The 15,798-nt window shown below is 38.5% G+C and overlaps 1 protein-coding gene across 1 annotated transcript in view; it reads right to left on the bottom strand.

Annotated features, from left to right (window-relative positions):
• Nucleotides 1-15,798, bottom strand: part of mmd (disintegrin and metalloproteinase domain-containing protein mind-meld) — a 117,493-nt gene that overhangs the window by 38,507 nt on the left and 63,188 nt on the right. The window contains 1 exon segment of the mRNA XM_065318035.1: nucleotides 7,479-7,529. Coding sequence (XP_065174107.1) covers nucleotides 7,479-7,529 — 51 coding nt within the window.

The following is a 15,798-nucleotide window of genomic DNA, read 5'->3' as shown; positions in this document are numbered from 1 at the left end:
TTAAAGATATCCGTCGGTGCTTTTTGTACATAAAAAATAATTAGGGTGCCTTTATGCGTAAATTTCAATTAAGCTAATCAAATAATTCCCCAAACGCTGGGTTGATTTGCATAATTTCAATAAAAAATTTTAAAAATTTTATTTTTTGCGTTTTAGGGTTGTAATACGTGGTGGTAAGATAAGATCGATTAATACTTTTCTGTTTTGTTGTAAGAAGTCGTTTGCCTGATTTTATTGTGCTGCGCTGAGCAGATTAACAAAAAAAGAAGCAGGAAAAAACGGCAGTGGCGCCGTGGGGTGCACGGATTCGCCTCATTTGCGGCGAGCGGCGTGTAAACAGCGCCCGAGGGGGTGACAGTTGTCGCGCCGCGGCGCTGCTAATGAAACCGCGGACATAAAACATCCCCCGATTAGTCCAATCGCCCGAGGAGGTAAAAGCGCTACAATCTGCGACTGCGACGCCCGGCGCCTTCACCATCCAAACACATTGGAATCGTCCTATCCACGCAGTAGCGACACTTCCAACGGCACCTTTATTACGAAGGAGACATTTAGCCCGGATGCGTGAACGTTTCAAGCCTTGACGGATTTACGGCGGCGCTCCGAAAAATTTCCGCTGCTTTCCATTCAGATTACTCGTGCACTTTTGCGCATACATAATACAAGCAAACTGCTTGCTCTCCGCGAGAAATCGTCCCGAGATACTTTACCTTGTCATAGAATAAGAAAAATATCACTGCAGGAGATGCATAAAAGAAGAGATTTAAGGACGAGAGTAAAATATGTACACGCTCCGAATGGGAGCGCTATAAAACATGCTCCTGCCGCGGTTTCCGTGGTTGGATACATGCACAATGTACATCCGGGCGGAGAAAAAGCGCGCGCATAGAAAATTCAGCGTGCCGGTGCGAAAAAATGAAGACGCAGGGTTTGAACTTTTTAATTATGAATGCATCAACGCGTTTCGTAAAGTTTTTCGCTTGTTTTCAGCTGTGATTTGAGCTTTCGGACATTTTTCTACTCATGGGAGACAAGCACACAACAATCACGTGTTATGCAACCCAAAAAACACATATTTGTGTAAATAATTAAATAGCTTTGAGTTTTCTTTGACTATAGGCAACTTATCATACACATGAAACATGTAGTCGTGTTTTATATGCTTTAAAACTATATTTGAAGATAATTTGAAGACGCAGGGATTGAACTTTTTAATTATGGATGCATCAACGCGTTTTGGAAAGTTTTCAGCTGTGATTTGATCTTTTATTGAGCTTTTGGACATTTTCACTCTCATGGGAGACAACCACACAACAATCACGTGTTATACAACCCAAAAACACATATTTTGTGTAAATAAATAAATAGCTTGGAGTTTTCTTTGAGTATAGGCAACTTATCATACACATGAAACATGTAGTCGTGTTTTATATGCTTTAAAACTATATTTGAACATAATTTGAAGACGCAGGGTTTGTACTTTTTAATTATGGATGCATCAACGCGTTTCGCAAAGTTTTTCGCTTGTTTTCAGCTGTGATTTGAGCTTTCGGACATTTTTCTACTCATGGGAGACAACCACACAACAATCACGTGTTATGCAACCCAAAAACACATATTTTGTGTAAATAAATGAATAGCTTTGAGTTTTCTTTGACTATAGGCAACTTATCATACACATGAAACATGTAGTCGTGTTTTATATGCTTTAAAACTATATTTGAAGATAATTACCGCACTAAAATGAATCACGCAGTGGGGAATATACAAACATACATGCGCTGCGTTAAAATGATCAACACAGAGCGGTAATTGCCAACGCGTTAATTATTTAGTAATTAATAGATTGCAGGCATTGCATATTTGCGGTGGCGCGTGTGCGGCATCGCTAAATGCCTTGATAATAGCCTATATCTGCGCGGCAACAGGGTCGTACGCGTTTACAACCCTCGGTTGGCCATCCTCCGGTGTTATAAACTTTATTATTGGCGATCGTGATCGTATAATGCGATGGCGCGCATAAAATGTTTCGATTCGATTAGGTGAGCTTATAAGAGTACATATATACTTTCAACATATAGACTTGGTCAGCTTTTTACCCACATTTGTAGAAACAAATAAACTTTGTTGGAATTTATTTGATTTAGAACTGTGGAATCTTTGTGAAAATATGGCGATATTTTCGCAAATCTTCGACATGAGCTTTCGCACAAAGTGGAGCACGTCCGGAATGGCGTATTCACAATTTTAAAATAGATTTATACTTTTGTTTACGTCGAAAGCTTCGAAACAAAGAACTCTCGAAATAGAAACGTCTTCGCAGTTATGCTTTACGAGTTTAAACCTGAATTTTCTCCTGCAGAATTTCATTTCCGTGAATATTTTCATATATTTTTTACTTAATATAATAAAATACTAGACTTTATTCACTCAAAATGTTAAATTAATGAAAAAATTGTGCGTTTGTGCTGAGATTTAAATTTTAAATTAAACACATACCTACGCATGCTGCGAAACAAAATGGCGATGGTGGAATTTATGTCGTCCTGCGCCAATTTGTTGGCCAGCGCAAATATCAAACGTAATGACGGACTTGTGAAGAGGCCCCCGGATATTACCCTCTGTCACGATATTAAAATAAAGCCGAGTGGCGCAATTTTAAAGGAAAAGGATGCCGCGTACGCACTTCGCCGGCCTCTTATTATGTGCGCGAGCCTGTTTGATTAAAACCCCAAAAACCCGACCGCCCCCGCGCGCTTGTACCTTCAGCTTGTTACGCCTGTCATCTCACTCGCACCCAACACCCACCGCACGTGGATGTAGAGATGTGGCTGGCATTCGGATTCAAATTCTTTGTTTACAATTTGAGAGCCTTTATGTGCGCAGGATAAAACTTCGTCATTGCCATTGTTACGCAGGGGTTGTGTTTGAGCACGGGCGAAATCTTTTAGCCTTTTGTTTCCGCACCGAGTGGATTTAATATTTTTTTGAGTGCGTTTTAAACGTTTTAAAACTAAACTAAACTAGATATACACATAGCGCGTATATTTTGCGTATTGCCCGGCGCCTCCACGTAATATTCTTGCGTGCGTCAAACGAGATTTTAATTGCCGACGGTGCATGCATGAGTTATAGGTGTTGCTGGCTGTCCCGAGGGTGGGTTTTTCTAACGGTGTGTTCTCCTTTTTTTTATACGCGCCCTTTGGCCTGCCTGCGTCGTTTTTGTCGTTTGTCGCCGGCCGTTTTCCGGAACAGCGCCGCCGTCGCTCATTCCGTTTTGTCGCGCGCGCGAGTTTTTTTTAATTTAACACCCTTGGTACATTCGCGTGTACTCGGTGCATTGTGCGCCACGGCCGGCGAAAGGATATAATTTATTAGGGAAAGTAGAAAATAAACGAAATTACGGCTGTACACAAGGCGCGCGCTTGTTACGCAAGTTGTGCCTTGGCGTAATTGTACAATGTACACGTCGCTGACACAAAAAGACAAAAATAAAAGAGTTCTGCACATGATTGAAAGCCATTTTATATATTTTATATTTTTTGTGTATTTCTAATACATCAATGTCTAAAAATATAAAAAATATTTTTTGGTGATTAAAGTTTAGTATTTCAATAGAAAATATATTTTTAATCGTAAAATAATAACTGTTAGGATTTATTATTCTACTTTATGCTAAAAACATACCTACGTTGTCAGAAAAGATCATAACACATGTAAATATCATGTCTTTTGAGTCTTTGAGACATAAAATAATATTTTACGCGTTTGTCCAAGCGTTTTCGCCTAACGGCGCCATTAACCACCGAATAAAAAATTCAACCGCGCACGCGTTTGCCGCAAAATATTTATACATCTGTCCAGCCGTAAAAAATTGCTTTCCCGACGTGATAAATAATTTATTAGACGCGACGCGCAAAGTAAAAAGTTATAATCTCCTCTGACAAGATGACGCGCGGTGACGTCAAATCTTTTGGGAAATTGGATCGTATTGATTGGATTTTAAGAACGGCGGAAAAAATACAGCGCGAAATTTGCAAGGGTTTGCGCGCTATTGTATATAAATAAGATTTTTATGTAAATCTTTCGGGTGTGCGGGGGCGGAAAGCTGTCGCCGCGTAGTCAGCTCTCTTGTTATGAGCGACGGACCCTTAGTGCCGAGTGTTATTGCGTTATTGGTTCCTTAGGAAAAGGGTTTCGGGTTTAGTGGGCTTTGTTATGTCACGGGTCTATTCAGGCCGGAAAAGTGTGAGATCATGTAGTGGAATCATCGTAAACCAAACTAAAATCACAAAAAAGGAAGAAAAAAAACACGCAGACTGGAAATATTTTGGATAATGCTACCAGTTGATTAGATGCTTTTTGTAGTTGTTACTTTTAATGTGATGTAATTTTATTTTATCCGAAGGAGAATGTTATGTGCAAATGTGCGACCGACTTGCATTCAGCACTAATTTACTAGAATGGCGGCGCTTTATTCACTGCGGAGTGGAGTTCTTCATTGTTAAGTATAAATTACTCGTACAATGAGTCTGGCAAGCAGGAAAACAGGACTATTCTATGTCAAATGGCGGACATGGAAAGTCCAAGGACAATTTATTCAAGTTTAAGATTAGCAGGATGATTGTTTTTGGGAAAAGTGTCATTGTAGGTCAAAAAATTAAAAATTAAATTCTGAAAATAATTTATCTTAAAAAAATGACAAAAATTTATCATATTTTTAAATTAAAAATCAAAAATTAGAATTTTTAAGTCGCAATTTTTAAATTTTAATTTTTTTTTTTCATTTTATTGTAAAAAAATTTAAATCAAAAATTTAGAACACAAAATCCAAAAATTTTGATGTTTCTTTGTTATTTTCTTCAATTTACCCATAAAATATACTATTATATGCTTCTAAAATACTGTATTTTATCCACGTGGTGACATAATATTTCATTTACCAATTTAAAATGTTTTTTCCGGTAAAAAGCTCGATTGAACGAGCAAATAACACACGTTTTTTTTGCACCCTGGCACAGTAATCACTCGGGCGGATATATCTTTCTTGATAGCATCGGAATTGAGTTGTATTGCGCACGGCGCGACGCGGCCGGATTTTGATAGCTTTCAATTTATGTGTTTAATGGAAAGATCTATCTGCTTGCCTAGCCATAAGCCAATACCGCGCAGACTCTGATCCGTTCTGCCAATATAAACGTCCGACATATGTCTATACACGAAACTCACGAAACATCTCTTAAATTACCTACAAGTAACCAAATAATTTTATCACTTCTTACAAAATTCTAATAAATTTCCAGAAGCTCTCGATAATAAATAAGTGCATATACTGCACCAGGTGCATAGCAGTATTAATTAAATTTTGAGCCAAATTGTGCGTCAAGCTGTTGCCACCTGCAAATAAATATAAACAAACTCAAAGTTTCTGCATGGAGCGCGTAATAACTAACTCTAATATCCAATATAATATCTTAGCGCAAGGATGCTTGGAAATATGCTCTATGGCTTGTGTTGTGCTGTGTGCATTTTAGGCGCAGAAGGCTACGATACTAAATAAATTATGCCCGTCGACAAAAGGTACGTATGGATTTACCGATTCGCGAATTCCCCCCGGGCGCCCAAAAAGGGATGGTTTGTGCTAAAATCCACCCCCAACCCCAGCGATTGCGGATTGTGTGTCGAATGTGTGTTGTGCGCCCGCACAACATGCGATCATGATGTTGTAATATCGCCATTCGAGGGTCTCTTGCCCGCCAGCACGTACGTTATGAATTATGTACCAGCACATATACAAGGGTGGCAAAGACGCCGGCGCCATCTACGAACAGATTAAATCCGCGCCACGCCACAGCTTCGACGAATTAATGCCAAATAATGAGAATTAATTATATTGGTTAATGGATTTGCGCGCTAATCCACCAGCACAAAACAACCAGCGTTGCATATTTGAGCAAACTATTAAACTTTCAATTCGATTAAACTTTATCAAAGAATAAATGAGTTTTATCTTTATTACGCACGTGTTGAATTTAGTTAAATACGTGTAATTAACATAAACAATTGAAAAGCGACAAAGGGGTGGTTTTAGCTGGAGGGTGTACTGATTCACAGGAGTGTATAAAGGATTTTAGATGTGGAAAGGTAAAGGGAAAGGTAAAAGCTGTGCTTGCGAAAGCATTATTTTATTTTATTTCCACGTTAATTAGTTTAGATGGTCTATGAGGTTGCGCCACGCGCTTCAAACGCATTGTTCAACCAGCCACAATTGGGCTGGGCAACCTTCCAACCCTCAAAACCTTAGAGGTACGAAATTCAATTTCAGTCGCTTGGCACACGACAACGTTTTCCATTCATTCATCTTATTAAATTAAACTAAAATTTTTTTTGTGAAAATTTTGAAGAGAAAGTTTTGATAAATTTATATACTTTGGTGTAAAGTTAATGAAAGTTGTATGTGCACACATCGCTAGATATGAGTCTAATTATCTAGACTAGTTAATTAAATATATGTAGAAAACTATCCGCAGCGCTTCGCCTCATCCATTTATTGCTTGTTAGCGCCCGGAACGCAAATTCTATGCCGGTCGCGCTAGTTTGAATAGTTTAATTGCGTTTATGTTTGTCGAATCTCGCATATCACATCGCGCGCACACACGCCGCACGTGTTTGAGGAGTTGGCGCGCGGATTCGGATCAATTAAAACTCTTCAATTCGTGCGCGCTCGAGTTTCTCACAACTTTCAGCGCGCGCGGCGGCAACTTTTGCTAATTATTCCGCATGCTCGTCCACTGCAGACGTATGTTTGCATAGATGGATGATAGAAAGTCAAGTTAAGAATTCATCAAAAGGTCAAAATCACAAAAGAAAAAATTTCACTTCAAAATAAAATTGTGAAGGCGCCGGGTTAACATAGGTTTCATACACTCGGTGGAAATGAAACACAACAGAACTGGTTGGGGAGCGAGTCAGGAGCTCGGCCGTAAAAGCGAAACTAAATATGCGAATCTTGATTTAATTACGCACAATACGTCCCAAAGCTCGCCGGCGTCGCGGCGCATAATGGAAACAGAGCTTGGATTTATGAAAACACAACAAACTGCCCGATGGTTAAGGGTTGCGTTGATTTCACGCCCATCCTTTCCAATTACGCCCGAAACTTGTTACCGGTTCCTGCCGCCACCGCCGCCGCCATGCGAAATAGAATTATAATATGGCAATCAAAACAAGCGGTCACCTAAATTGTTAATTAATTTTCCTAAAACACGCCGGCGACTTTTACGCGTTTTTGTTTGGTTTACAACTAAATTTATACTAAGCTGGCGAGTTAAGTAGTACTTTCGGAAGTTGTTGCCACAAACTAAAGCCGGTGTAAACGTTTTTTACGATTTTTAGTAGTTGAAAGCTTTCGCCCGCTGGGTTTTAGTAAATATAATGCAATTTTCAAGAGTTTAATGTGTTTTAATGCTTGTACTCACCAGCTGGACTCTCGTCGATCCAGAATGAGTCATCCAGCGTGTAATCCGCTTCTGAAACATAAAGAATTCATTAGTAGATTGAAGTAGAATTATTTTTAGTTTTGAGATTTATAAAGTTTTGTAAAAAAAATTCTAAATTCCAAGCACATACGCTTGACGCTTTATTGACGTAGCCTAAAATCGGCTAGGTTTTGTTTCGTTTCGTGCGGAAACGTTTTCCGGTTTGCCGGGGAATGATCGAGTCTTGCGGAGACAAGTAAAATAATCGTAATCTCGTCACGTCCTGCGACGAACCATCAGCGATGCTCGGCGCCAGATAAAGACATCGGGGGCGCAGGATCTCCATTATCCTTGGCTCGGCGAAATTGGGCCGCTTTTAACCGGCGTGTGCCCTCTTCTCTCATCTAATCTAACACTTTTTACACTCTGACTCTCACACACGTTGGAATCCTAGAAAAGTAATGCGTGTGTGCGTGGCAGTTAGGATCGAGGTTAGAATCGAATGTTTGCATTCGAATGTGTTCATACAATTATGGCGGCGCGACCTTTTCGACATTTCAGTCGTAATAGAATCGAAGGGCGCGCGTGTCGTTGAGTTTAATAGAAAGAATAAAAGCTGAGATTTTTTTGATGCAGAAGGGAGGTAACTAATTGTTCATAAAGGTGGAGAGGATGGAGTGAAGTGCCCGAATGACCTGTAGTCGCTCTTACAGGTTATTATTTTCCAATTAACTGGATTAGCCTTTGTGATATTGAACGTCAACATCAAAGGTAAAGGTTGGTTGCAAACTGCATTTCTGGGAAATTTCAATAAGCCACTACGGATCAAATTGCGCAACGTACATGGAATTTCTTAATTACTAACTACCATCGGAAAAAATAAGTAAAAATGGTATTTATCCAAAAAATAGTTTATTACTTGCCTAGAGTAAAAAATGATTTTAGGTTATTTTTTTCGTGAAGAATTTGATGTAAAACATTGAAAAATTAAGTTTTTTCAAAATACGATGTGGAAAACACGGTTTTCTAGTAGTGTTGTACAGAAAACTGTGTTTCCAAGACAAGAGTTAATAAAAACTTTATTTAGCAACATAAAAACAAGTTAAAATTTTGTATTTTAATGTAAAATAATGTTTTATTTGTAAACTAGCTTTAACCCGCGGCTTCGCTCGCAAATATCTAAAATAATGAAGTTGCTTCCGTACGCGTCTGTAGTCACAGAAGATGTAACAATGAAGTAGAATGGCGGAAAGTTTAAAATGGCTGAAAGTATAGTCTATGAAAGTATAGTGTACAGTCTCCATAGTGTAGTCAATTGGATTTGATGTTGACGTAGCTGTCGGTAATACAGTGTGATAATACAGTGTGATGGTACTATAGTACTTAGGTTTGAGCTTCATTGCTGGAATGCTAGATGGCGTTAAAGTAGTCAAATAGCCAGATGCAGAGGTATTATTGGCTAAACAATTTCTTTACTTTATTTAAAAAATATTTTTTTTATTAAATAAAAAGTAACCTATAACCATTCGGGGACCACTAAGAATATGTGTACAAATTTTCATGATGATCGGTTAAGTAGTTTTTGCGTGAAAGTGTAACAAACATCAGGACTTTCGCATTTATAATATTAGTAGGGATTATGTTTTGAAATCAATTTTTTTTTATTCTTGAGCAAATTAAACCAAAAAATGCAAAAAAAAAAAGTTTTTCAAGCAAAAAATAGAAAAAACAACAATTACCAACATAGCAACAACTTAAAACCTAGTATTCTCCTGTAGAATAATATTTTAGCTGTAAGTAATGTTTCGAAACTTGCATATTTACTTTCCCAACAATTCTGTGCACTCACAAGTTTCTAACGCAGAAATGCACTCCCAAATACCCACCAAAATTTCCACCCAAGACAAATGCTATTATGTGAATTTATTTCCACTCCCAAAAAGTAAATATTAACCACCGCACAGCTTTAATTATTATGTTATAATGTTGTTTTTGGCAAAACTCACTCTTGCGCTTGCGCGCGCATGGTGAAAGCGAACGCAAAGTTAATTACACTCTAGATAAACTAATTAAGGACCATGCTGTCGTGGCACTTCAGCGGCGCGCCGTGACGTGTGACGTTTTCCAAACGCCCGCCAAAGTCCGACCAAGGGGGACAAAGTCCTATCAACCCTGAAACGCTCCGATAAAGTTGTGTGTACGTGCGCATCCACCCCCGCACACGCCAAGATGCCTATCGGTCTCTCGCGCGCCGCACTGATGTATGAATATGGTAATTGAACCACGCCAGCGTCGATATTTTTCCACGGTGTGTGTGCGCTTTTCACGCGCGCTGGATTCCTGATTGAGTGATTAGTCGATGTGTCGCGTCGTCCGATTCAGAATCCCAACGCTTTGCCGATTATTAAATGCGACGGTAAAGCGTAGGAATTCTAAATCACACAACTGACAAAATTTTTTATTTAAAAAATTTTTAATTTTTAATTAAATTTATTTATGTATTACTTGTGATGTTGCGCGTTTGGTTTAATTAGCTGTTGATTGTTCACTTGCAACTGATAGCGAAGAATACCCTGTGATGCTGCAAGTTGTTAATTAATCTCATTGCGAGCGTATTCCCAAATTAGATTATACGCAGCGCACTGCGTGAACTTCTTGTTTTCGGAGGCGTAAACAGACTTTACATCGATTAATTAAGCCGCGTCAAAGTTATACCCAATTGGTTTCTATTTTCGTACAAATTTTATTTCAAACAACATTATCTCACGATTTAGGAATTAGAACAGCGGCCGGTAATGAATCAAATTATAATAAATAATGATCTCTCGTTGGCGATTGGTTTCGGTGCAAATTTCTATTAAATAACCGGTCGTGCAGGCATTTGAATGAAGGTAATGACATTCGGTTGCAATCGCTGTGGAAATTACGCTGCTGCTGTGGTTATACAAGCGTGAAATGCTAAATAACAATGCGATTATTCAATACGCATGCAGATACTCATACACATTTTAAAATAATTATACGATTGTATAATCTACGTGAAATATCTGTGTTTATAATTGTGTGTGAGTCCGAAAAGTTATTTTAGAGATTGTTTTGTCGCATGTCGATTTTTATCTGTCAATTGAAGCGTGGAAAAGCAACGAAATGCTTGAAAAATGTCTGCATCGATGCGTCCGCGTCCAGAATCTCGCGCATGCTTAAATCCGGAGTTAACACCGCGCCCCGGCGCGCAAAAATCCAACGTATTCAGTTTTTATCAAAAAACATGCCGGGCGCGCGGCGCAGAGGCAGAAAGAATTTCGATTCGATTTCGGTTCGTTGATTTGTATATTTACATTGCCATTTTCCACTCAGACTTTTATATTCAATTAGACACGGATGGAAAACTCCGAAACTCGGCGACGTCCGATTGCAGGCGATATCGACATGACTTTTAGGAATCGTCCGCGTTACGCATGCATAAAAATTGCGAAATTTCACGTCAAAGTCATAAATATTTTTTACATTTAAGTATAGGCAGTCAATCGGTTTAAATTTTTGAATTTGTCACAAATTAATTCGCAAAAGTCTTCATTCTGTATGAAAATGATATTCTTAATACTTAATAACTTCCTGTTTGTTGATTATACAATCGTAATTCCAAAATGGGGTAACTTACATCTCTCCCCTTAGGAGTTGCCACACGCAGTCCCCGAATATAATTCCATTTGATTACATAATTTGCAAACAAATTAGCGCCGCTTGTCTGGTGATATTAAATTTGAGGTAAGCAAACAAATATTTGTTGATACCCAAAACACGCCTATATTTACGCATTAATAATAATACTACAAGGAAAATATGCGTTTAACATTTTGACATTTCGTATTATTCATTGTCTATTTCTACATTGGCGATGGTGAAGGCGCCGGGCAACACGCATAAAGTTCAAAATAACAAATGTAGCGCCGGATTCCGGAATGACTAAATGGTTGAGTGACAAATTAAAATAGTTTTCAATTAATCTGGCCGGGGCGCAGAGTTTACTTAAAAGCTGCGAACGTATAATTTGCAGATTTGTCTGACTCCAAGCGCGCACCATTCACAACTTTTGCCACACTGATTCCAAATGCATAATTTATGTCCGAGATATGCTGCCGCGCGAGTTATGTGCCGCAAGTGATGCAAGTGAAGATTCTATTAAATTTAAACGCGCATAAATCAACGCAGATGTCTGCAGTTTACACAAGAAGAAGTGTCGGACCGTTTTCAGACCAATTTATTTACTTCTCAACTTATTTCTTGCAACAAAAATATTTAATACTGGATATTATTCACTATTACATTTATTTTCGCTAAATTTCCTGCTAAAAATCATTATTTATTTATTTTTAATTTTTTTGCAAAAAAAATTTTTTTGAAAAAAAATCATTCTATGTCCTTCGCAATATCTTTGAGAAGATGTGTGCAAAATTTTATGTTAATTGATTGAGTGGTTTTCGCTGGAAAACGTAACAAACAAACAAAATACAAATTTTCACGTTAATATTATATTAATAAGGATTGTGGCGTCAATAATAGCATTATTAATATATAGCTTAAATCATGATGTTTATCATCATCCCATCAACGTTTATGATGAGCATCGGAATGAACGGGTATAATCGATAGGGGGCGACACAATTGAATCGGACAAAGCGGCGACGGGGTCGCAAATATATCGGCCAAACGCATCCCGGATCCATCTAATAGCCAAGCCGTCCCCAAACTCGCTCGCATTGTGCGACGATATCACGTCGGCCAGGATAGATTTATAGTAACTCAAACTACATTATAAGCGCGGCGCAAATTCTAATTCACTTACGTGGGATTCCGCTTCACGTAGCCACATGGCCGTGTACATTTATAAGCTGGCATTGTCCGCAGCCAGCCGGGTATGCGATGCGCGCGCGAGGCCAGAAACCCAAATATAATTTATGTGGAGGCGCCGGGCAACACGCGCAGGCACATATAGCGAGATGGTGGTGCTCAAATTAATTAACTGCGTACACACTCATTTATTTTTCTTTACTTTTTCTAAATGTTTTCTATTTGTTTGTTTTGAACTTCTGACGTCAAACACATTCCAATTTCGGTCGTGCTCGTAATTATTTGCGTTCGGTGCAAATTTAAACGAAATATTTTCGTTACCTCATTTCGGCCGGGGTAATGTTATTTTTGGCGTTCCTAATTTTGAGACGGCAAGACCTTTTCCGCCTACTTTTCTGTACGCCGGCGTTTTTTTTCTCTCTACTGTTTTGTGTTATCTCGCGCAGCGTCAAGTGCTGGAGGAAACTTATCGACTCGAAACGATAAAGAAACATTTTCATTGTAAACAAAAGTCGCTCGACGTTTCTAATTTAGAAGTATACGCTTTCTACTTCTTTGAGCACTTTGGTACAACGCGCTTGTTTTACAACTTTCGTTTCGTTCGTGTTTATTATGAAAATTATTTTTTTGGCGGCGGGAAATTGTGGTAACAGACAGTGGAGATTTTCGCACATTGCGCTCAAGGTGGGAAAAAGCTCCCTCGACGAGGGCGAGAATGGGATTTTGAAATCATTCATCAATGTCAAAATAATACCGAGAGACGTTTAGAAATGTTTATCAACAATATATCTTTCTTTTCTGCGCCGCGCCGGGACGATTAATTTTGTTAATTGTTACTAGCGGGCGAGCGTTGCCAACTCCTGATGGCACTCTCACCGCCATCGTTAAAAATCAAAGAAACCCAGATAAAATAAGGATTTTCAATTGTTTGCAAAAAAAAAATTTTTTCTCTAAAAATTTATCGAAAATCGTCTTGTATTGAACGAAAAAACACGTAATCCAAAGTGAAAATCTAAATTTTCTATCCGAATCTCGCGCATATTTGCGCGAATGGGTTTTTATTTGAGTTTGACGACGAACGTGTGTGCCGATGCTCTTCTCGAGCTTTCCGCGCATGTTTGTATCTTTTTAGCAGCGACGCGTTTCCACGTCGGACGGATGTTAAAGGCTCTCCGGTATTTATCCAACAGATATGTTCGAGATTGGTGAAGTAGGAAAAGCAATCAGTTCCCGGCGCCTCCACCACGCCTTCCCCACACTCCAAGTCACCGACTTACACACAGCGCGACGCCGATTTTATTCTCGCCTCGAATAGCACACGGAAGCGGCGTCTATTTTCGTTTATATATTTTTCTTCCCTTTTCGCTTATTCCACGTCGTTCGGTGCGCTTTTTCCAGGTTGCGCAATAGCTGGATAGAATCCGGTTGCCGAAAAGTTATTAACAGGTTTCAATCGACGGATACCACCTCCCCGACTCCTGGAGGTGTTTAAGAGGGCGTATAATAATTCCCTAATAAAACATGACTTCACAATCCGGGCGCGTAATATCGCCGGATGGGTGAAAAACACTCGGCGATAATACTGCGTAAGAAGAGAAGATGAAAGAGGGCTGAAATCCAAAGTGGTAATGAAAATCGCAAGCGCATGATACACTCGTGGCTCAGCAGATGGAGAAAATTGCTTTCCAATACAAAAGAAAAGTTTTATTGACACTTGGATTTATTTTCTCATTAAATCACAAAAATACGCTTAATATTATATTAATTAAGAGATAATATACGAGGATAATTAGAATGGTGGGCTGAATGCAGTTGTGCCTTTTGCGCGTGTTCATATTCATGTTTATGAAAGGACAATTCAAGGGGATGTGGAGTATGCGTGTGGATGGGTGCGGCTCCGGGGTGATAACTGCGCGAGTAAATATCAGCTACGTGCTCACCAGCGCACGGTTTGACTTGGCGCCGGCGGTATTGTGCGCATTATAAAGCAACGAGTTTAATCTACGTTATCTGATATGCAAATTAATCCCCATCACAAATATCCACGTGAAAATTTCTGTTTAAAATCAAAAATCAAAAAATAAAAGTTTTGTCTCGTGATTTAATATACAAGAGTGGGGATGAGTTTAAGAATGGCAGGATTTAATCAACTACTTGGATGGTGTAACTGTAAACTTGCTGGTACAAGTTGCGGGGGTGGTTAAAGACGTGAACGTGAATTGCGCATCATAAATCTTTTGACTTCCGCGAACAATTCGAACGCTTCGCATGTCTTCCGATCCTCGAACGTCGTGCGCAAACACTAAATCTACAGCAAAGTAGTGCAGCGTTAAAGAACTTATGACGCTGAACGTAAGCTGCGCCATCATCCCTTTCCATTTGGAGAGGGTAGACAGTTATTGTTACGATTGTTACGATTGCTCGTGGTGTGTTGTTCGGGAAGAAGTTAAACTTAATTGAAGACGGAAACCTAATGGGCGTTTATAAGCATAATGAAATCAGGAATATAAATTGTGCTTAAAGTGACTTAACTCATGATAAAATTGTATTTTTAAGAGTTTTAGTGAGAAAATAATTAAAAATTTGTTTTAAGGTAACATAAACGTTAAGTGTGACTTAAGTGAGGTGAAAATTTGTTTTTTTAAAGCAAATAAATTAAAAATTAAGCTTAAAACTATGAATTTTGTGCTGCATGCTCCGCCCCGTGACTCAAACCCGTGACTAAAGTACTTAAGTTCCAATTTTGGCTGTCCGAGTTTAAATTTCCACTTTTTGTGGTTTTTTTTTTCAGAGCAAAATCATTTATTTATGTTAAAACATTAATTTTTACTTAAATTGACTTAAGTTATGTTACTTAACACTTAAGTCATGTTACTTAAAACTTAAGTTGCTAAAATATTTAACTTCTTTTAATATTTTACCAAAAAAACATTTTAGGTATGTTTTAAGTTGATATAAACTTTACTAATGACTTAAGTCATATTAAAATTTATTTTTAACTTTTTAAGACAGAAAAAAAGATTAAAGGTATTTTTTAAGATGCTAAGTTAGTTATTGACGTTTTATGCCCCGGAAGGAAACATCTGCACTATAAAAAGAAAGTGCCCGCACGGTTTTATAGACGCACTTGCAATAATTTATTATAATAGTGACGGCATTAACGTTCAAGCGCTAGCGCACAAATAAAAAGCTAAAAATTCCCGCGCCCGGAAGCGGAAATACTTGCTATATGCCCCGGCAAACTCTTCAGGTATCCTCAAGCGTCGTTAAATGCAGTAATTTAGCGTATTTATAATTTTCATCTTTATATGTCACTCCTAAAAATCCCAACTTTATTTGCTCCTAAATCATTTAGCTAGTGGTACATTGAACAAGTTTCAAACGCAGAATTTAAACACGTCATGTTATGCCCTAGTTATCGCCACTCCCTTGAGGATTTTTTTATCGTGCAGCTTGAACTACCCTAGAG

This window comes from Atheta coriaria, unplaced genomic scaffold (genome assembly GCF_025399875.1).
Source record: "Atheta coriaria isolate IRGN ID8LTWV9N9 unplaced genomic scaffold, Caltech_Dcor_3.1 hic_scaffold_3_pilon, whole genome shotgun sequence".
NCBI lineage: Eukaryota > Metazoa > Arthropoda > Insecta > Coleoptera > Staphylinidae > Dalotia > Dalotia coriaria.
Note: the sequence above shows the minus strand (reverse complement) of the source record. Positions and strands in the feature narration are given on the sequence as shown.